The sequence below is a fragment of the Taudactylus pleione genome, unplaced genomic scaffold (genome assembly GCF_031769625.1).
Source record: "Taudactylus pleione unplaced genomic scaffold, aTauple2 ptg000136l, whole genome shotgun sequence".
NCBI lineage: Eukaryota > Metazoa > Chordata > Amphibia > Anura > Myobatrachidae > Taudactylus > Taudactylus pleione.
The window spans coordinates 4955658-4979781 of NW_028284538.1; the positions used below are offsets into that span (position 1 = coordinate 4955658).

The 24124-nt window shown below is 46.1% G+C and overlaps 1 protein-coding gene across 1 annotated transcript in view; it reads left to right on the plus strand.

The window, feature by feature from the left end:
• The window catches only part of LOC148522932 (membrane-spanning 4-domains subfamily A member 4A-like), a 139452-nt gene that overhangs the window by 62820 nt on the left and 52508 nt on the right, over nucleotides 1-24124 (plus strand). The window contains exon 3 of the mRNA XM_088473571.1: nucleotides 5142-5252. Coding sequence (XP_088329697.1) covers nucleotides 5142-5252 — 111 coding nt within the window. The remainder of the gene's footprint in view (nucleotides 1-5141; nucleotides 5253-24124) is intronic.

Sequence of the window (24124 nt, forward strand, 5' to 3'; positions counted from 1 at the left end):
TGCGGCTACTGCGCACACAATTCACAAACACAGAAAATAATTTTTTTTTTGGTTTGGACTGGAGTGTACTTTCGGGGGTTACAGCACCCTTAACGGTCAAGCCAGCCGGCCCTTTACTTATGACACAGGCGCACGCTTGGCACTACTTTGTTGATGCACGTGCGGCTACTGCGCACACAATTCACAAACACAGAAAATAATTTTTTTTTTGGTTTGGACTGGAGTGTACTTTCGGGGGTTACAGCACCCTTAACGGTCAAGCCAGCCGGCCCTTTACTTATGACACAGGCGCACGCTTGGCACTACTTTGTTGATGCACGTGCGGCTACTGCGCACACAATTCACAAACACAGAAAATAATTTTTTTTTTGGTTTGGACTGGAGTCTACTTTCGGGGGTTACAGCACCCTTAACGGTCAAGCCAGCCGGCCCTTTACTTATGACACAGGCGCACTCTTGGCACTACTTTGTTGATGCACGTGCGGCTACTGCGCACACAATTCACAAACACAGAAAATAATTTTTTTTTGGTTAGGACTGGAGTGTACTTTCGGGGGTTACAGCACCCTTTAACGGTCAAGCCTGCCGGCCCTTTACTTATGACACAGGCGCACGCTTGGCACTACTCTGTTGATGCACGTGCGGCTACTGCGCACACAATTCACAAACACAGAAAATAATTTTTTTTTTGGTTTGGACTGGAGTGTACTTTCGGGGGTTACAGCACCCTTAACGGTCAAGCCAGCCGGCCCTTTACTTATGACACAGGCGCACGCTTGGCACTACTTTGTTGATGCACGTGCGGCTACTGCGCACACAATTCACAAACACAGAAAATAATTTTTTTTTTGGTTTGGACTGGAGTGTACTTTGGGGGTTACAGCACCCTTTAACGGTCAAGCCAGCCGGCCCTTTACTTATGACACAGGCGCACGCTTGGCACTACTTTGTTGATGCACGTGCGACTACTGCGCACACAATTCACAAACACAGAAAATAATATTTTTTTTGGTTTGGACTGGAGTGTACTTTCGGGGGTTACAGCACCCTTAACGGTCAAGCCAGCCGGCCCTTTACTTATGACACAGGCGCACGCTTGGCACTACTTTGTTGATGCACGTGCGGCTACTGCGCACACAATTCACAAACACAGAAAATAATTTTTTTTTAGGTTTGGACTGGAGTGTACTTTCGGGGGTTACAGCACCCTTAACGGTCAAGCCAGCCGGCCCTTTACTTATGACACAGGCGCACGCTTGGCACTACTTTGTTGATGCACGTGCGGCTACTGCGCACACAATTCACAAACACAGAAAATAATTTTTTTTTTGGTTTGGACTGGAGTGTACTTTCGGGGGTTACAGCACCCTTAACGGTCAAGCCAGCCGGCCCTTTACTTATGACACAGGCGCACGCTTGGCACTACTTTGTTGATGCACGTGCGGCTACTGCGCACACAATTCACAAACACAGAAAATAATTTTTTTTTTGGTTTGGACTGGAGTGTACTTTCGGGGGTTACAGCACCCTTAACGGTCAAGCCAGCCGGCCCTTTACTTATGACACAGGCGCACGCTTGGCACTACTTTGTTGATGCACGTGCGGCTACTGCGCACACAATTCACAAACACAGAAAATAATTTTTTTTTTGGTTTGGACTGGAGTGTACTTTCGGGGGTTACAGCACCCTTAACGGTCAAGCCAGCCGGCCCTTTACTTATGACACAGGCGCACTCTTGGCACTACTTTGTTGATGCACGTGCGGCTACTGCGCACACAATTCACAAACACAGAAAATAATTTTTTTTTGGTTAGGACTGGAGTGTACTTTCGGGGGTTACAGCACCCTTTAATGGTCAAGCCAGCCGGCCCTTTACTTATGACACAGGCGCACGCTTGGCACTACTTTGTTGATGCACGTGCGGCTACTGCGCACACAATTCACAAACACAGAAAATAATTTTTTTTTTGGTTTGGACTGGAGTGTACTTTCGGGGGTTACAGCACCCTTAACGGTCAAGCCAGCCGGCCCTTTACTTATGACACAGGCGCACGCTTGGCACTACTTTGTTGATGCACGTGCGGCTACTGCGCACACAATTCACAAACACAGAAAATAATTTTTTTTTTGGTTTGGACTGGAGTGTACTTTGGGGTTTACAGCACCCTTTAACGGTCAAGCCAGCCGGCCCTTTACTTATGACACAGGCGCACGCTTGGCACTACTTTGTTGATGCACGTGCGACTACTGCGCACACAATTCACAAACACAGAAAATAATATTTTTTTTGGTTTGGACTGGAGTGTACTTTCGGGGGTTACAGCACCCTTAACGGTCAAGCCAGCCGGCCCTTTACTTATGACACAGGCGCACGCTTGGCACTACTTTGTTGATGCACGTGCGGCTACTGCGCACACAATTCACAAACACAGAAAATAATTTTTTTTTTGGTTTGGACTGGAGTGTACTTTCGGGGGTTACAGCACCCTTAACGGTCAAGCCAGCCGGCCCTTTACTTATGACACAGGCGCACGCTTGGCACTACTTTGTTGATGCACGTGCGGCTACTGCGCACACAATTCACAAACACAGAAAATAATTTTTTTTTTGGTTTGGACTGGAGTGTACTTTGGGGGTTACAGCACCCTTTAACGGTCAAGCCAGCCGGCCCTTTACTTATGACACAGGCGCACGCTTGGCACTACTTTGTTGATGCACGTGCGACTACTGCGCACACAATTCACAAACACAGAAAATAATATTTTTTTTGGTTTGGACTGGAGTGTACTTTCGGGGGTTACAGCACCCTTAACGGTCAAGCCAGCCGGCCCTTTACTTATGACACAGGCGCACGCTTGGCACTACTTTGTTGATGCACGTGCGGCTACTGCGCACACAATTCACAAACACAGAAAATAATTTTTTTTTTGGTTTGGACTGGAGTGTACTTTCGGGGGTTACAGCACCCTTAACGGTCAAGCCAGCCGGCCCTTTACTTATGACACAGGCGCACGCTTGGCACTACTTTGTTGATGCACGTGCGGCTACTGCGCACACAATTCACAAACACAGAAAATAATTTTTTTTTGGTTTGGACTGGAGTGTACTTTCGGGGGTTACAGCACCCTTTAACGGTCAAGCCAGCCGGCCCTTTACTTATGACACAGGCGCACGCTTGGCACTACTTTGTTGATGCACGTGCGGCTACTGCGCACACAATTCACAAACACAGAAAATAATTTTTTTTTTGGTTTGGACTGGAGTGTACTTTCGGGGGTTACAGCACCCTTAACGGTCAAGCCAGCCGGCCCTTTACTTATGACACAGGCGCACGCTTGGCACTACTTTGTTGATGCACGTGCGGCTACTGCGCACACAATTCACAAACACAGAAAATAATTTTTTTTTTGGTTTGGACTGGAGTGTACTTTGGGGGTTACAGCACCCTTTAACGGTCAAGCCAGCCGGCCCTTTACTTATGACACAGGCGCACGCTTGGCACTACTTTGTTGATGCACGTGCGACTACTGCGCACACAATTCACAAACACAGAAAATAATATTTTTTTTGGTTTGGACTGGAGTGTACTTTCGGGGGTTACAGCACCCTTAACGGTCAAGCCAGCCGGCCCTTTACTTATGACACAGGCGCACGCTTGGCACTACTTTGTTGATGCACGTGCGGCTACTGCGCACACAATTCACAAACACAGAAAATAATTTTTTTTTTGGTTTGGACTGGAGTGTACTTTCGGGGGTTACAGCACCCTTAACGGTCAAGCCAGCCGGCCCTTTACTTATGACACAGGCGCACGCTTGGCACTACTTTGTTGATGCACGTGCGGCTACTGCGCACACAATTCACAAACACAGAAAATAATTTTTTTTTTGGTTTGGACTGGAGTGTACTTTGGGGGTTACAGCACCCTTTAACGGTCAAGCCAGCCGGCCCTTTACTTATGACACAGGCGCACGCTTGGCACTACTTTGTTGATGCACGTGCGACTACTGCGCACACAATTCACAAACACAGAAAATAATATTTTTTTTGGTTTGGACTGGAGTGTACTTTCGGGGGTTACAGCACCCTTAACGGTCAAGCCAGCCGGCCCTTTACTTATGACACAGGCGCACGCTTGGCACTACTTTGTTGATGCACGTGCGGCTACTGCGCACACAATTCACAAACACAGAAAATAATTTTTTTTTTGGTTTGGACTGGAGTGTACTTTCGGGGGTTACAGCACCCTTAACGGTCAAGCCAGCCGGCCCTTTACTTATGACACAGGCGCACGCTTGGCACTACTTTGTTGATGCACGTGCGGCTACTGCGCACACAATTCACAAACACAGAAAATAATTTTTTTTTGGTTTGGACTGGAGTGTACTTTCGGGGGTTACAGCACCCTTAACGGTCAAGCCAGCCGGCCCTTTACTTATGACACAGGCGCACGCTTGGCACTACTTTGTTGATGCACGTGCGGCTACTGCGCACACAATTCACAAACACAGAAAATATATTATTTTTTTAGCACTTGGGGGGAGCACCCCTGATGGACAGAGCACCCCCTGGACAACACTACAGCACTCCTTTAGGACTGGGACACTGCACAGGACTTTGGAGTGGACACAGCCCCTATGGAGAACTGACTGCACAACACAGTCCAGCCAGCCCCTATGGACTTTGAAGTAGTGGACACAGCCCCTATTAACAACAGCAGCACAGCACAACACAGCCAGCCCCTATGGACTTTGAAGTAGTGGACAACAGCAGCACTACACTACACTACACTACACAGCCCTAACTCCCACCCTCCCTCTTCACTGTCCACAGCCGAGTGAGAAAATGGCGCCGACGTGTGTACCTTATATAGGATCCAAAACCCGCGAGACTCGGAAGGCGGGAAGATGACGTTTTGCCTCGATTTCAGATCCGAGTCAGGCGGGAAAAGTCGAGCCTGACTCGGATCGGACTCGGATCGGGGGGGCTCGGGGGGGTTCGGATTTCAGAAATCCGAACCCGCTCACCCCTACTAAAAACTAGTTATAGCAATGATACATGTATTAGGACCTTATGAAGTCTGGGCTAAGGCAACTGATTTTTTAAAATTCTAACTGATATTTTCTTTTTTTTCCCTTAGATTGTGCTGATTATTGCAGCTGTCTTGCAGATTGGTCTAGGTATTGGTCTGGTTTTTACCGCACTCAGCATTTCACTTCAAAGTGGTATCCCTTTCTGGGGCCCAGTGTTTGTAAGTACATAAACTACTGATATGTTGGCATATGTATTTATTTCCTTTCTTTTTTTTTTTCTCTTCCTGGGAGAAGTCCGGGTAAGAGAAGCAGGAGGGTGGTGATGGGGGGCGGGGCCTGATGATTTGTGTCATTAAGCCACACCCCCCATAGTAGATTGGCTCAAATTTAAATAGGGGGCGTGACCAAATGACACAATTAAGGGAGAATCACGTCATTAAGCCCCGCCCCCTACACGGAGACCTGCGATTGCATCGGAAATTCTCCCCATTCTGCCCACTTCACTAGGAAGTGGGCAGGAATGCGGGAGAAATGCCTACTCTACCGGGGGTGTGGGGGGTTACCCGAAAAATCGTGAGCCTCCCGCGACTTCCGGGATAGTAGGAAGGTATGATGTTAAGTAAATGTATATCCTTTAGTTTAAATAACATATTGAACTGTAGCTTGTCCCTTGCTTCTAAGTTAGAACAGTTATCACTCAGTACATGCTGCCATATTTCTGTGAAATTCTATCACCCCTCCCAGTCACATGGCCAAATGTAGGATTCTGAAACTGCAGAGATTTTGGCGAGTTAGCAGTCAAGTTTAAAGTGGCAATGCTAAGTAAGGCAACATCAAAATGGTATTACCACACTAAACATTGCCACTCTAATGCATTGTATGACACAGTAGACATTTTATTTATTAGCAGTTATTTATATAGCACACACATATTCTGCAGCGATTTACAGAGAATATCTGAACATTCACATCAGTCCCTGTCCCAGTTGGGTTTACAATCTATGTTCCTGATTCAGAGCCGTTCGCTATTTGTCATCGTTCGTTCAAAAACAAGGGGTGGCTATTCAAATGATCCGTTCGCAAATTGCAGTCTGTTCCCACCTCTAAGTCTGAACGAGCGAGCAAAACATACGCTCGTTTATTTGATAAAAACGCCCCCTGGCCGCACGCACCATACGTCATGTCCGCTATTTATTAGATTAATCGAGTACATCGTACAGCGTATGAACTGCTCGCTATTCTTGTGGTTGGTGTTTTCAACCGCTATTTTGCGAGCAGTTCTGAGTTAAAAGAAACCAAGTGACGTGGTGAATGACGCTGCTGTATTAATTATGCACTCCCTTAAAACGCCCGTTTTGACCTTTAAGCACGCCTGCGTTCGGATCTCCACTCCCCGTTTTCAAGCACCTTCCCCTGTTACCACCCACATACGCCTCATTCTGTCACTCAAAATAGCAGGCCCTCGCTATATTGCGTACCAACGATTTTCGGCCGCACTGACTGGTTCGCGCATGCGTACTAAAAACCGTACGCATGCGCAGATGTGCGAACATCGCTCGGAACGAGCGTACTGTCGCTAGCGAGTGGCTCTGAATGAGGGCCAATATTCCCTACCACATGTACATTTACTCACAAAGGGGTACATTTACTAATGTGAGAGTTTTAGAATTGGAGATGTTGCCCATTGCAACCAATCAAAGTCTACTTAACATTTAACTAGCACCTTATGGAAGATAATAGCTAGAATCTGATTGGTTGCTATGGGCAACATCTCCAATTCTAAAAACTCTCACTTTAGTAAATGTACCCCTAGTGTTAATCTTTGTTGGGAGCAAAATGTTTTCGCCGTTTTATTGATGATTAAATATTTATTTGGAGAGGAGATAACAGCATTTAAGATTTTATTACGTATATACATAAGAACGATTATAATCTCAGCTTCACTTATAAACATTATGAAAATACTATAGATTATCTAAATTTGGTTTCAGAGGGGAGACCGAATGAGGAGATTAAGACCCGTACATTCTTTAAAGAGGTAGATGCAAATAGCTTAATTCCATCCACAAGTTGTCATCAACCAACTTGAAAGAACAATGTACCCTTTGCAAAATCTTTAAGACTCAGAAAAAACTGCAGTAACATAGAAACTTATTGGGATCAATCAGCACTTCTGAGGGATTGTTTCATAGACAGAGGCTACAAGTTACCAATGAATGAACAAGCTAGACTTAAAGCCTCCACTCGCTGTAGAGATGATTTACTTATCGAACAAAAAAATACACAAGAGACAACTTTTAAGGAAGTTAGACCATTTATTACTCAGTTTAATTGTGAAAATCATTGTATTAAAAAAGTATTGTGGAAACATTGGAATATTATTTTAAAAGATCCTGTTTTAGGTCCATATTTACCTAATAAACCTAATATAGTTTTTAGGAAATCTTTAGACTTCAAAAGAATGTTGGCACCTAGTAGACTAAAATCTATTCCATCTAAGGAAAATGTATCTACTAATTTTTTGCCCAAGAGAGAGAGCTGTTTTCCCTGCAATCGATGCATTTGTTGCAAATATATGGAGAAAAAAACATTTTCATGGAAATTAGATAATGGGGCACTATACAGTATAAAAGATGTAGTGACATGCAATACTGAGTTCGTAGTTTACCGTATCACCTGTATGTAAAACCAAAAGAAGTATTAAAATACGTATACAAGAACACCTCCAGAATATAAAAAATAAATTAAGAACACATAGCTGCCTAGACACTTCTTGGAATCTACTGGCTGTGACCTAAAGGGTTTATCTTTTACCATTTTAGAACATATTAAGGAAGACCCTAGGGGCAGCAATAGAGAGTTAACTTTGTCTAAACGCGAATCATATTGGATTTATACACTAAATACACTTTCTCCCAAAGGCCTAAATGAGGGAATAGATGTAGTATATTTTATATAAGGGGAAAAAAATTGGTATTGATCGTAAAGTAGCCCATAGATCTATTTTAGTTTTATTTCTTGGTAAAACAATTTGATAATTATGTATAATCCTAATGTTATACAATATATGATCTCTTGTAAAGCTGGAGGTCTAATAGAGAATAGTAAAGACCAAAAAATTGGCTATATGCGAGGTTCACATATTGTTATAAAGGAGTTGGTATTACACAGAAGTTATAACTAAGCTTGCATTCCATCTCCGGGGAGATTACAGTCCCTGCTGAATGTATGCTGTTGTATTGGGTATGAAGCACACCATGTGACCAGCATGGCATATGACTGGGCCCAAGGACACATCTAGTCTAGAGATGCAGCCTAGTGGTGTATGTGTACCACATGACCGGCACATCATATGACCAGATGATGGAGCGCACAACTAACCTGTGGACAGGGCTGCCATCAGAAATTATGGGGCCCGGTACTACCAAAATAGGCAGGGCCCCCCCCAACCCCAGACACTTACCTTAGTTACCACACTCTTCTTCTTATTCCATTCTAGCTGCTCCCCAGTCCTCACATGCTGCTACTCCTCTCTTATCCAGTGATGCGGTGTGATGTACTGACGTCTAGTTGCACCAGCTAACACTTTATTGTACAGGATGCGACATAGGTAGGCGGCGGAGCAGGGCAGCCCTGGGCAGCTGGGTGAGATGTGACCCACAAGCAAGGGCAGATCCAGAACAAAATGACAGTGGGGGCACCATGCCTCACAGCAAGGGGCATGGCCTCAAAGGGAATACTGTATCCACAAGCCACGCACTTGTTGGAGAGGCAATGTGTGATGCCAGGGAGGGGAAGTAGGTGACACCAGGGAATGGGTGACAGGGGGAGTCAGAGGGTGATGCCAGGGGGTGGCAGTGGGTATCATAGAGGATGAGAGGGAGAAGCAGTAAGTGACAGGGAGAGGGTGATGGGAAGAGGCAGTGGGTGATCGGGAGAAGCAGAAGGTGACAGAGAAAGGGTGATGCTTATAGAGGGCAGAGGGTGACAGGACAGAGAGGGTGATGGGGAGATAGTAACAAAAAGGGGAGGCAGAGGGTGATGGGGAGAGGGTGACAGGGAGAGGCAGTGGGTGACACCAGGGAATAGGTGATGGGGGAGTCAGAAGGTGATGGCAGGGGGTGGCAGTGGGTGAAGTGGTGGATGACAGGGAGAGACAGTGGCTGGCAGAAGAGATAGGTGACAGGTAGATATAGTGGGAGATGGAGAAGTAGTGGGTGACAGGAAAGGGTGACGGGAGAGGGTGCCGAGAAGAGGCCGTGGGTGATAGGGAGAAGAAGAGAGTTACATGGAGAGGGTGATGCCTTGTAGAAAACAGAGGGTGACGGGAGAAATAGTGAAGCAGGGGAGAAGCAGAGGGTGACGGGGAGAGGCAGTCGGGGATGTCAGGGAGAAGGTGAAAGGGAGAAGCAGTGGGTGTTGCCAGGGAGAAGGTGACAGAGAGAGGCAGTGGGTGACGCCAGGGATAGTGTAACAGGCAGTGGGTGACAGGGAGCGGAAGTGGGTGACACCGGGTAGAGGGAGAAAAGGAGAGGCAGTGGGTGATGCCAGGTAGGGGATTATGGGGAGAGGCAGTGGGTGATATATAGGGGGGCACTGGCAGTGAGATGGTGGGGGGTACACTAGGTTGGAGAAGGGGTACACTGGACTGAATGATGGCAGGACACTGTGACTGGACAGGCTGGGGTGGGGTTCTTTGCTGAGGGGCAGTTAGATGGTGGCAGTGGGCTGGTTGGTGGAGGGAAAGGGGTAGACACTGGGATGGGGAAGTCAGTGAGATCCCAGCATATCATGTACTATGTGCAATTCTAATATATTTGGCACAGGCACAGCATGTGAGTATGAAATAAAAAATACACCTGACCTTACCGATATGGAGGTTTCTCTGCGATGGGGAACCTCTGAAGAAACTGATGTTCCCTGGGCAGATGGTGTCTTCACTCGGTATTCACTTTTCATGTAGGAAAATCCATTGTCCGTAAAATGCCTGTTTGTGTAGGAATATAACTAATATCATTATCATACAACACAGGTTTAACCAGACTCGCCACCTGTGTCGCCTCCAGCCTCCTGCTCCATGTCCCATCTATGCCCATGTCTTTCCAGCTACATACCCCATGTCATCTCCAGCCTCCTGCTCCCTGTGTCACCTCCAGATCCCTGCAACATTCCAGCTTTCTGTCCCGTATCCCCTCCAGATTCTTGCGTCATTCCAGCCTCTCCGCCCTGTGTCATCTCCAGATCCCTGTGCCATTCCAGCTTCCTGCCCACTTTCTGCCATGTCTTTCAATCCACCTGCCCCATTGTCTTTCCAGCCTACTGTCCCCATCTTTCAAGCCTCCTGCCCCACATCTATCAAGTCACCCCTTGTCTTTCAAGCCACCTGCCTCCTTTCCTCCCCCTTGTCTTTCTAGCCTCCTGCCCCCGTCTTTCAAGCCACCTGCCCCCTTTCCACAGCCTTGTCTTTCTAGCCTTCTGCCCCCTTTCCACCCCCTTTTTCTTTCCAGCCTTCTGCCCCCTTTCCACCCCCTTGTCTTTCCAGCCTTCTGCCCCCTTTCCACCCCCTTGTCTTTTCAGCCTTCTGCCCCCTTTCCACTCCCTTGTCCTTTCATCCTTCTGCCCCCTTTCCACTCCCTTGTCCTTTCAGCCTTCTGCCCCCTTTCCACCCCCTTGTCTTTCCAGCCTTCTGCCCCCTTTCCACCCCTTGTCTTTTCAGCCTTCTGCCCCCTTTCCACCCCCTTGTCTTTTCAGCCTTCTGCCCCCTTTCCACTCCCTTGTCCTTTCAGCCTTCTGCCCCCTTTCCATCCCCTTGTCTTTAAAGCCTGTGCCTCCTTCTCTTACCTTTTGTATGCTCCTCTGTTAGCTGCGTCTGGGTATTCAGCGTGACCGACGGCTCCTCTCTTCGGCAGGGAGCGCGACGTGACATCACGAGGTCAGCGTCGCGCTCCCAGCAGTCCTGCAGGTAGGAGAAACTGTGTCACAGCAGGATCTGCCACTGCGCCACCGAGCAAGACCATAGAGCTCATCAGCGCAGTAGCAGTTCCTGCTGTGACACAGTTAATAATGGTGACAGCTGTGGAGGTACTATGAGTGGGCAGGGCCCCCAAAGTGTCCAGCCGGCGGCTGTGTTAGGCAGCAGAGCGAGGAGATTTACCTGGGTTTTTTTTCTTGGTATGTATATATATTTACTTGAATGAGTGCCCATCATGGATTAATGTTTAAATCGTACCACCATCTAATCATTGTTTTATTTATTTAACCCTACACCGTAGGACAAAACGTGTAGGGTTAATCAAAGCTGTCATACTCTAGATGCCTCTGAGTGGACCCCACTATTGAGCTCACACCCAAGGGTGAAAGTGGGTGTATTGTAAACATTCCCTCTTAGGTGTCAACTACTTTTTAGCTATTTTATGTAAGCATTTTATACATATTTTTAACAAATATCAAAATAAATTATTGGTAATTATACTAACACGCAGCCTTCTGGCCTTTTATGTTGGGTGTTTTCCTTGGTGAGCAGGGTTTTTTTCAGACTAATAACACCATATATATGGTTAAGAAAAGACTGTATACAATATTCCACCAGCTTTGGGAAAAATAAGAAATATTCTCTACAATACAAGTGATGGAATTGAGAATATTCCGAAGAACGTTGATAGAAGTAACAGCGCCTTCTGGTTTATTGTTTGTATGTTATGCTATTTTCGTACCTTCTAACAGGTGTAGTACTGTGAAGAGCTGCTGTATTGTGGATATCTAGAATAAGTAAAGGGTATTTCTTGTGTATATTGTGATAGGATCACTGGTAAAGTGGTCTGTGGCAGGTACATTTGTCCCAGATTCCTGTCTTATGTGTTTTAAACCCCCAGGAGAAAGTCTGCAGTGTAGCAGGCTTGAGTTTCGGCTTTTGAAAAGCCGGTTTGGGACCTGGGGGTTGTGGGTGAGAGGAGAGGGAGGGCTGCACCCACGGCCACTCCAGGTTTTGGTTCTCGCAGCCTGGTAACAGGCTTGTTAGGGTTTCCACCTGAGAGTGGCCAATATAAGCCTAGTGTGTTTAGGGCTGATTGTCTCACCTGGGAGAGCAGACAGGGAGTTTGCTCAGAGACACTGGAAAAACCTATCTGTGAGTGTTGTGCTGTGCCTTTGTTGCTGGTGAGGGCATTAGGCCCTGCCAGGTTCTGGTAGTGAGGGAACCACCTGTGAAGTTAGTGCTAGGAGTTATGTTTTGTTTCCTTTATGTTATTTCTGACATTGCACAATAAAGACTGGCGCCGACCAGCTTGTACTCGAATCCAGTCTGGTGTACTGTTTCCCAGCTGCTGTGTGTGTAAGGAAGGAGTCCTCTACCCAGAAGAGGGACCCCCTAACCTGACTGTGTCACAATATGGTGGAGAATGCAGGCATCCACACACACTGAAGTTGCAGTGAGAGGAAAACTTTCTATTTAAAAATTAAAGGGACAGACACCCAATTTGTGAGTGTGGAAATAACACTGTGTCCTTGGAGTCCCATAGAGGAGGCATCAGCCAATGCTCAGAGAGGCAAGGTTCAGCTTCCAACCTATGCCCTAGGACAAAATGGAGGAAATTGTTAAGGCCTTGCTCCAAGCTACAGCAGCTCAGCAGGAATCTACCAGGGCTCAGCAGGAAGCTACAGCAGCTCAGCAGGAATCTACCAGGGCTCAGCAGGAATCCACCAGGGTGCAACTGTTGGCCTTGGAGACAACCCTGAGGCAACAACAGGTCGCCATCGAGGAAACCCGCCAGGCCTTAGCAGAAAACAGCCAGGCCATAAGAGAGGTGGTACAGCACCTGGTCGCCCGGCCCAGAGATGTTACTACTGGTCCTCCCACCACCATTCACTCCATACGAGTCAGTCACTTCCTCCAAAAGATGACTTCGGCGATGATGTGGAGGCCTATCTCACCGCATTTGAAAGAACGGCCGAAAGGGAGAGTTGGCCCAAGGAGCAGTGGGCAAGTCTGGTGGCACCTTTTTTGTCTGGAGAGCCACAAAAGGCCTATTTTGACTTATGCCTGGCTGATGCCAAGGACTATAAAAAACTAAAACAGGAGATCCTAACTCGCTTGGGAGTCACCACCTTTGTTCGTGCCCAACGGGTCCACCGCTGGGAGTTCCATAGGGACAAGCCTCCACGTTCACAGATGCATGACCTCGTCCATCTGTCCTCAAAATGGCTACAGCCCGAGACGCTGACGGGACCACAGATCGTGGAAAGGGTCATGATGGACCGGTACCTGCGATCATTACCTGTGACTCTGCGCAAATGGGTGAGCCATGCAGACCCTAAGTCCACGGACCAGTTGGTCGAGCTGGTGGAGAGGTACGTGGCTGCTGAGGAGCTGATGAGTATGGCCCACCGAGCCCCGATGGCGCACCGGCAAACTCCCACAGACACTGGTAAGACTGTTCCAGGGGAGAAGGGTGCTGGGCGGTGGAATGTACCTAAGACTGAGGGTGTAGAACCTGGAGACAGGTCTGCTAGGCCAGGAAGGTTCATGCCCTGTAAACGACTAGACATTAATATGACTCAGTGTTTCCGATGTGGTGGCTTCGGCCATATTGCCACTAATTGTTCACTTACAACTGAACCTATGCAATGTGATACTGCTCATGTCTACCGCAGGGGGTCTTTCTTTGCGCAGACAGCCTGTACGGCTGACCGGCAGGCTGAGACTGATAAGCACATGTGTGTACTCACTGTAGATGGCAACCGAGTAGAGGCACTGTTAGACTCTGGTAGCTTGGTGACACTTATAAAAGCTGAGCTGGTGAACCCCTTGAGGCGTAAGGGGAAAACTGTTGGTGTGACCTGCATACATGGGGATACTCGATATTATGTTACTGCCGAGGTGAACATCGAGACACCATGTGGCTCTGCTATAGTTTCTGTGGGTTTGGTGCATGGTCTGGTGTACGATGCAATATTGGGGAGAGACTTTGCTCACTTCTGGAAGTTGTGGGAAAGCTGTTTTGTTTCAGAGGTGAACAACCCCGATCCATTTGAGAAGGTTGTCAATGTAGTGGAGGAGGGAGTTTCTTCTGAGTCAGAGTTATTCCCTTTTTCTACTATGATTGGCGAACTAGAGAATGCGGAGCGTGATGGTGGCCCGCCAACTGATGTGCCTCCCATTGAGGTGGGAAGTGTTGTTGGGCCAGGTGATTGTCTGCCTGATTTAGAGGTCAGAAGAGAGGTCTGTGCCGTGGAGCAGTTGAATGACCCTACTTTGGTAAAAGCCAGGGAGAATGTAAAAGTAGTTGATGGTAAACCCGTAGATCCTGATAGTCCTTTGTCCTATCCCCACATGGCAATGTGTCAGGATTTGTTATATCAGGTGACTAAGAAGGGGGAAGATATTGTGGAACAACTAATAGTTCCCAAAGCCTACAGAAGAACAGTATTGGATCTGGCCCATGGTCATATAACGGCAGGCCATCTAGGGGTAGAGAAAACCACTGAGCGAATAATGCAGAGGTTTTTCTGGCCCGGGCTTCATAAAGAGGTGTCTGACTTTTGCGCATCCTGCCCTGAGTGTCAGTATCATGCTCCCAGGCCACATTTTAAGGGTCCACTAGTTCCATTGCCTATTATAGAGGTGCCGTTTGAAAGAATAGCGATGGATTTGGTTGGACCCTTGATGAAGTCTGCCAGGGGACACCAGTATATTCTGGTCATAATGGATTACGCTACCAGGTACCCGGAAGCGATCCCGTTGCGCAATATGTCAACCAAGACTATTGCCAGAGAGCTAGTTCATGTCTTTAGCAGGCTGGGTATACCCAAGGAGATACTAACTGACCAGGGTACACCGTTTATGTCAAAAGTCATGAAAGAGTTATGCCGCCTGTTCAAAATTGAACAGTTAAGAACTTCGGTTTATCACCCCCAAACCGATGGGCTGGTCGAGAGGTTTAACAAGACGTTAAAACACATGCTTAGGAAAGTGGTCGACAAGGATGGTAGGGATTGGGATTACTTATTACCGTATTTATTGTTGGCCATAAGAGAGGTTCCCCAGTCCTCCACCGGGTTTTCACCCTTCGACTTGTTGTATGGGAGACACCCAAGGGGGTTACTAGACATTGCCAAAGAGACATGGGAGGGGCAGTCTAGTCCTTACAAAACGGTGATTGAGTATGTTTCTCAAATGCAGGAGAGAATTGCTGCGGTAGTGCCGATAGTGAGAGAGCACCAGGAACAGGCTCAACAGGCACAGCAGAGGGTATACAACCGCAATGCCCGGTTACGCAGCTTTGCTCCTGGGGACAGAGTGTTAGTGTTGGTTCCCACTGTGGAAAATAAACTTTTGGCTAAATGGCAAGGGCCCTTTGAAATCTTTGAAAGAGTGGGGCAGGTCAATTACAAAGTTTACCAGCCGGGGAAAAGAAAGCCGGAACAGATATACCATATAAATCTGTTAAAGCCCTGGAAAGATAGAACGGTACTGTCGGCCGTCCGAGCCCCTCCAGTAAATCCAGGGCCCTTAGTTCCCGAAGTGACAGTGGCAAAAACCCTGTCGGCAATTCAACAACAAGAGGTCAAGGAGTTTCTGATCAGAAATAGGGTGCTGTTCTCTGACGTACCTGGGAAAACCTCGGTCATTAAACATGACATAATCACTGACCCAGGGGTCAAAGTTAATCTAAAGCCCTATAGGTTACCAGAAGCACAAAGAGAATCGGTGTCGAAAGAAATTAAAAATATGCTAGAGTTAGGGGTTATTGAAGAATCACATAGTGAATGGTCAAGTCCCATTGTGTTGATTCCAAAGCCTGACGGGAGTGTGCATTTCTGCAATGACTTCCGAAAGTTGAACAGTGTTTCAAAATTCGATGCCTACCCGATGCCAAGAGTGGATGAACTGATTGAGAGACTAGGGACGGCAAGGTATTTAACCACTCTTGACCTAACCAAAGGGTATTGGCAAGTACCGTTAACCGAGAGCGCCAAACAAAAGACAGCTTTTTCAGCGCCAGAGGGCTTGTTTCAGTACAAGATGTTGCCCTTCGGGCTACATGGGGCACCTGCTACCTTCCAAAGAATGAAGGACAGGATTCTAAGGCACCATAGAGGGTATGCGGCTGCTTATCTGGATGACGTGGTCATTCATAGTCCTGAATGGCAGTCTCACTGACCCAGGGTACAAGCAGTGTTGGACTCCATCTATAAGGCAGGTTTGACAGCCAACCCAAAAAAGTGTTGTCTTTTCATGGAGGAAGTAAAATATCTGGGATACACCATTGGCAGAGGCCTGATAAAGCCTCAGCCCAATAAGGTTGATGCCATACAAAACTGGCCACGGCCTCTGAATAAGAAGCAGGTGAGAGCCTTCTTGGGAATTACGGGGTACTACAGGAGGTTTATACCCAACTTTGCCACCATGGCAGTCCCACTGACTGATCTGACCAAAGGCAAACAAAAAGTCATGGTAGAATGGAGTCCTGAGGCAGAGAAAGCTTTTCAGGAGTTGAAAGTAGCGTTGTGTTCCCAACCAGTCCTGATGACTCCTAATTTTGAAAGGGAATTCATAGTACAAACCGATGCATCAGAAGTAGGTATAGGAGCGGTCCTGTCCCAGAACAAGGAGGGTGAGGAACACCCTATTTTCTATCTAAGTAGAAAGTTGAATGTACATGAGAGAAACTATGCCACAGTGGAGAAGGAGGCGTTGGCCATAAAGTGGGCATTAGAGGCTCTCAGGTACTACTTGGTTGGAAGAAAGTTCAAATTGATCACTGACCATGCCCCTTTGAAGTGGATGTCCGAAAATAAGGACAGTTATGCGAGAATTACGAGATGGTTCTTGGCGTTACAAACTTTTAAATTTTCAGTGGAACACAGGCCAGGAAGACAGCTGGCCAATGCTGACGCGTTGTCACGCGTTCATTGTTTGGGGGCTTCAGTTGTTCCGCCCCACAGGTCGAAACAAAGGGGGGGGATATGTGATAGGATCACTGGTAAAGTGGTCTGTGGCAGGTACATTTGTCCCAGATTCCTGTCTTATGTGTTTTAAACCCCTAGGAGAAAGTCTGCAGTGTAGCAGGCTTGAGTTTCGGCTTTTTGAAAAGCTGGTTTGGGACCTGGGGGTTGTGGGTGAGAGGAGAGGGAGGGCTCCACCCACGGCCACTCCAGGTTTTGGTTCTCGCAGCCTGGTAACAGGCTTGTTAGGGTTTCCACCTGAGAGTGGCCAATATAAGCCTAGTGTGTTTAGGGCTGATTGTCTCACCTGGGAGAGCAGACAGGGAGTTTGCTCAGAGACACTGGAAAAACCTATCTGTGAGTGTTGTGCTGTGCCTTTGTTGCTGGTGAGGGCATTAGGCCCTGCCAGGTTCTGGTAGTGAGGGAACCACCTGTGACGTTAGTGCCCCGACAGGGCTAGGAGTTATGTTTTGTTTCCTTTATGTTATTTCTGACATTGCACAATAAAGACTGGTGCCGACCAGCTTGTACTCGAATCCAGTCTGGCGTACTGTTTCCCAGCTGCTGTGTGTGTAAGGAAGGAGTCCTCTACCCAGGAGAGGGACCCTCTAACCTGACTGTGTCACAATATATATATATATATATATATATAGTTCCACAATCTGCCGGCACTCCTTTAAACACAGTCAAATGGCTCCAGTGCCTGTTATACAAATAGATACAGTACTTCAGTGGAACAAACGACACTCAGGTGCTTGAATAAACAAAATATTAGAATATTCCAAATCAACGTTTCGGGGTCAGCACCCCTTCATCAGGACCACATACAACAACAAACACACAAACACTTACCCTCTTAAGTACCCCTCTAAGTACCAGACATCCAGACCACCACATTGCCCACCAGTACTGCCCATCAGAAGTCCCGTCAGCGCACTTCTGGGGTCTGCCGGAAGTATTACCATGGCAATGCACAGCTTGTGCTCCACAGCTCCCTCCTTCCTGCGTTCCACCAGCAGCATTGGCGCTGGACTCAGTCAGGTAGATATGTAGCCAATGGGGGAGTGTCTGATACACATAAAATGACCTTTTACCTACTTAAGAGGGTAAGTGTTTTTGTGTTTGCTGTTGTATGTGGTCCTGACGAACCTCCCGAAATGTTGATTTGGAACACACTAATATTTTGTTTATTCAAGCCTCTGAGTGACGTTTGTTCCGCTGGAGTACTAATATATATATATTACTAATATATATATATATATATATATATATATATATATAGTGATAGAAGAACTGAGCACTGGAGAAGTCTTGGTTGGCATATATGTGTGTTCCAGATTCCTATCGTAAGTGTTGGCTTTTGGTAAAAGCCGGATAATGGGTCCTAGGGGTGTGGATGTGAGAAGAGAAGGGATGGCTCCATCCACAGGCCATTTCAGGTGTTGGGACTTTCAGTCTAAGAGCAGGCTGATTAGTAGTTGCACCTGCAAGTGGTTCATATAGGTGTGTTAAGGTTTTGGTTGAGTGTCTCACATACCCTGGGGAGAACAGACACTGAGGTTTGTTCAGAGACACTGTGATATTTGAAAGTGCTGTGTTTGTGTTTGTGGTAAGGCAGTAGGCCCTGCCACTTGTAGAGAGGGAATAACCTGTCTAGTTAGTGCCCAGATGGGCTAGGATTTATTTTTATGTTTTTTTTTTGTTGTTGTTTATATTGCACAATAAAACTGGTTCTGACCAGCTTGCACAAAAACCCTGGACTGATGTGCTGTTTCCTGGCTGCTGTGTGTAAGGAGGTGTCCATCTACCCCAGCAGAGGGACTCCCTAGCCCGACTATATCACAAGTGGTGGAGAATGTGGGCAGATACACGGAAAACTGCAGCAAGTGGAAAAGTTTTGCATTGAAAATTTAAAGTGACAGACACCAATTTGTAGTTTGGATGTCAACCTGTGTTTTATGAAATCCATGAAGGAGGTGTTGGTAGATGCTTAGAGAAGCCAGATTCCACTTCCAACTATTGATACCCCTAAATCTCTATACCCAAATGTCACTGTTTAGCACTACAAGTCGCATAAGAAATAATTGCTTTCCAATCCAATTGTGGTTCCAAAGCACAAAAAGTTATATTGTTCAATGAAAAGTATAACGCGCTGTGATCTAGACAATTAGCAAAAAAAGCAAGTAAATACAAAGGTACAAGCTGATACATATGAGTACGCACTGGTCCCGGTATACAGTCATCTATCCAGAAGCCTGTGGTCATCCAAGAAGAATGGCTGTATACTATAATCTGTACTCAGGTTATATAACTTACAGAACAAAGAAACTAGTTGTCAGATCTCAATTGGGTCTTGCTCTTGGACATTCTGGTACGATGCAGGTCATAGGACAGTTCATACAGCATCACTAGGGGTATGTCTCAGTTCCTGAGATGTTGCTTTGTGTAGTTTTCCTGCCGAAAAACTGGTTTAAACTAGTAAAAAGACACTACATACAGATATACATTCTAACCACTAATTTCCTATAATTCATAACTTGCAGATGCATGATGCGATATCCTTGCCGATAGAACTGGAGATCTGCAAATAAACAGTGATTTAGAATGGTACCAAACATGACATGTCTACTAGCTTATGTACCTTAAATATCATATACATTACATTTCACAACATAAGTATCTGCTAATAAAACCTCTAATATTAACCTTAATGCTTGGGAACCTTGTTATAAGTGATTTCATGTGTGAGTGTGAGAATATTGTGCAAATTCGCTAGTATGCGTTGTGCGTCTATGTGTTTTGTGCTTATCTGCTTTGATGTACAGCGCAACTATGCGTTGTGTGCCTTGAATGTTTTATATGTATTATCTTATGTGCGTGTAGGTTTTGATTAGACTGTCAACATTATGCTGTAGGAAAACAGACGCACAGCACTAATAATAAAATATAGCATTGCACACAATGGTATCATACTGAGGATGCAAAATGGTTATCCAGCTTCGACAGTCCACCCTTTGATAGCAACCAAAGCGCTATCACACTTTAGGCTTAATCTATTCAGCCATACACTATAAAAATATTATTTAATGTTATATTATGGGATGGCACAATTTGGTCATTAAACCATCATTAATGTGTCCCTGAGAGGGACATAAAACTACCCTTATACGCACACCACAGATCTCGAAAGATAATGGGAAAGATGTGGGGATGCACCTAACCTATAAAGGAAGTCTTGAAGGGGATAGGGACAATAATGCATGGCTAATTCTATACATCATCTGATGGTACATTCTAATTCAGGATTGTAATGCAGTTCTTCATTTACCTTGGTGTTCATACTATTACTACTAACCACCATCATAAAATCATTCTCCCGGTTTACCTTAGCATTACATTTTCCACACTTCAACACAGTAGGAACACAACTGACACATAAGCCAATTACTAAGATGACAACCAATATGAGGATCAGGAGCTTACCTACACTAGCAACCATTTCCTGGACCCACTCCCCTAGACTGGAGAACCATTTTACAGGGTTCAGCCATGAGAACAACTCTTCTACCTTTTCTTCCACCTCAGTCAATGAGCCATTATGGTTCTTTCGAAATTCCCATTTCAGCTGCAGAATCTCATCCATCTTCTGGTCTATCACCTCTTTGGGATCACTAGTATTATTTGTGATGTAAGTGCTCAGCAAGAAGCTACCAGGGCTCAGCAAGAAACTACCAGAGCTCAGTAGGAAACTAACAGAGCTCAGCAGGAAACTACCAGAGCTCAGCAGGAATCCACCAATGTGCAATTATTGGCCTTGGAGACCGCTCAGAGGCAACAACAAGTCGCCATAGAGGAAACCCGCCAGGCCTTAAGAGAGGTGGTACAACTGCTAGTAGTCTGGTCTGGAGATGCTTCCCTGCTCTTCCAACTCACACTCTCACTTTCTGCAAAAGATGACCCAGAATGATCATGTGGAAGCGTATCTAACGGCCTTTCAAAGAACCACAGAAAGAGAGAACTGGCCTAAAGAGCAGTGGGCAAGTCTGGTGGCACCCTTCCTGTTGGGAGAACCACAGAAAGCCTACTATGACTTGTGCCTGACTGATGCGAAAGACTATGTCAAACAGGAAATCTTAACTCGATTGGGAGTCGCAGTATTTGTTCACGCCCAAGGTGTCCATCGCCGGGAGTTCCAAACAGAAAAGCCTCCATGCTCACAAATGCATGACCTTGTCCATCTTACCACAAAATACCTGCAGCCAGACACTCTAACAGGACCACAGACTGTGGAAAGGGTCTTTGTGGATTGATATCTGCGGTCTCTACCTGCAACTCTGCGCAAGTGAGTGAGTCATGCAGACCCTAAAACAGCAGACCAATTGGTTGAACTGGTGGAGAGGTATGTGGCGGCTGAGGAATTGTTGAGTGTGCCCCACTGAGCCCCGATTCCGCAACAGCAATCACCCATGATCACTGGTAAGACTGTTCCAGGGGAGAAGGGTGCTGGACAGTGGAATGTACTTAAGACTGAGGGTTTGGAACCTGGAGATAGGCCAGCCAAGCCAGGAAGGTTCCTACCCCATAATAGACTTGATAATAGTATGATTCAATGTTTCCAATGTGGTGGTTTGGGCCATATTTCTGCTAATTGTTCACTTACCTCTGAACCTATGCAATGTGATACTGCTTACGCCAATTGCAGAATGTCTTTCTTTGCACAGCCAGCCTGTACTGCTGACCGACAGGCTGGGACAGATAAGCAAATGTGTACAGTTACTGTAGAAGGTAACCGAGTAGAGGCTCTGCTAGATTCTGGTAGCCTGGTTACACTTGTGAAAGCTGAACTGGTGAACCCCTTGAAGCGTAAGGGAAAAACTGTTAGTGTGACCAGCATACATGCTGATACTCGCTATTATGTTACTGCGGAGGTGAACATAGAAACACAATGTGGTTCCGCGATAGTCTCTGTGGGTTTGGTGCATGGCTTGATGTATTGGGGAGAGACTTTGCTCACTTCTGGAAGTTGTGGGAAGCCGATTTGTTGTAGAAGTAAATAACCACGACCCATTTGATAAGGTTACTGATGCAGTAGCAGAGTGAGTTTCTTCAGAGTCTGAACTCTAGCATGGTTGGAAAACCAGAGAATGCTGAGAATGTTGGTGGCTCACCAAGTGATGTGCCTCCTACTGAGGTGGGAAGTGTTATTGAGTCAGTTGGTCATCTGCCTGATCTGGAAGTCAGAAAAGAGGTCTTAAGCAGTTAAATGACCCTACTCTGGTAAAAGCCATGGAAAATGTAAAAGTGGGAGAGGTTAATTATAAATTTTACCAGCCTGGGAAAAGAAAGCCAGAACCGATATACCATGTAAATCTTATAAAACCTTGGAAGGATAGAGCAGCTCTGTCAGCCGTCCCAGCCCCTCCACTAAACCCAGGGCCCTTGGTTCCCGAACTGACAATAGCTAAAACCCTGTCGGCAGTTCAACAGCAGGAAGTTAAGGAATTTCTTAGCAGAAATAGTGTTTTGTTTCAGATAAACCGGGCAAAACCACAGTCATTAAACATGACATAATCACTGACCCAGGGGTTAAGATTAACCTAAAGCCCTATAGGATACCAGAAGCCCAAAGAGAATCTTTATCTAAAGAAATTTAAAAAAATGTTGGAATTGGGTGTAATTGAAGAATCACATAGTGAGTGGTCAAGTCCCATTGTGCTTATTCCAAAGCATGATGGGAGTGTGCATTTCTGCAATGATTTCCGAAAATTGAACAGTGTGTCAAAGTTTGATGCTTACCCTATGGTAGATGAACTAATTGAAAAACTAAGAACAGCCAGGTATTTAACCACCCTAGACTTAACCAAATGGTGTTGGCAAGTGCCATTAAATGAGAATGCCAAAGAAAAAACAGCCTTTTCTGTACCAGAAGGGTTGTTCCAATACAAGATGTTGCCCTTTGGGTTACATGGGGCACCGGCTACCTTTCAAAGGATGATGGATAGAATTCTAATGCCCCATAGACAGTATGCTGCTGCTTGTCTAGATGGTGTGGTCATTCATAGTCCTGATCTGGCAGTCTCACTTGCCCAGAGTGCAAGCAGTGTTGGACTCTATAGGGCAGGTTTGACAGCCAACCCAAAAGGATGTTGCCTACGGATGGAAGAAGTAAAGGATCTCGAATACTCCATTGGCGGAGGTTTGATAAAGCCACAGCCTAATAAAATTGAGGCAATACAAAATTGGCCACGACCCCTGTATAAGAAACCTTCTTAGGGATTACAGGGTATTATAGGAGATTTATACCCAATTTTGCCACCATTGCAGTCCCACTGACTGACCTTACCAAAGGCAAACAGAAAGTCATGGTTAAATGGAGTCCTGAAGCAGAGATGGCTTTTCAGGGGTTAAAAATTGCATTGTGTACCCAACCAGTTTAGATGACCCCTGATTTTGACAGGGAGTTTGTTGTGCAAACTAATGCATCAGGTGTAGGCATAGGAGAGATACTGTCCCAGAGCAAAGAAGGTGAAGAACACCCTATTTGTTGCTTAAGCAGGAATTTAATGTAAATGAGAGAAACTATGCTACGGTCAAGAAAGAAGCATTGGCCATAAAGTGGGCATTAGAAACTCTCAAGTACTACTTGGTGGGAAGGAAGTTCAGGCTGATCACTGACCATGCCCCTTTGAAATGGATGTCAGAGAACAAAGTGAGCAATGGGAGAATAACAAGGTGGTTCTTGGCACTGCAGAACTTTAAGTTTACAGTAGAACACAGGCCAGGAAGCCAGCTGGCCAATGCAGGTGCTTTGTCGCGTGTTCATTGTTTGGGGCTGCAGTTGTTCCGCCCCACAGGTCGAAACAAAGGGGAGGATATGTGATAGAAGCACTGTAGAAGTCGGGGATAGATGCATAATAATTGAATGCAGAAGTCTACATCAGGACCAGAGTATTGAGGGTGATGCATAATGTACCTGTGGACTGCTTCAATACCAGGGATTTGTGGGATACTGGTATATAGACTTGTAACATCTATTGTACACATGAGATATTTGGCAGGTAAAGGTGAAAGTTGTTGAAGTTTAAGGATGAATGAGCTGGTGTCTTTTAGGAACGTTGGTTCTTTTTGTATCAAGGGGTGTAAGTAG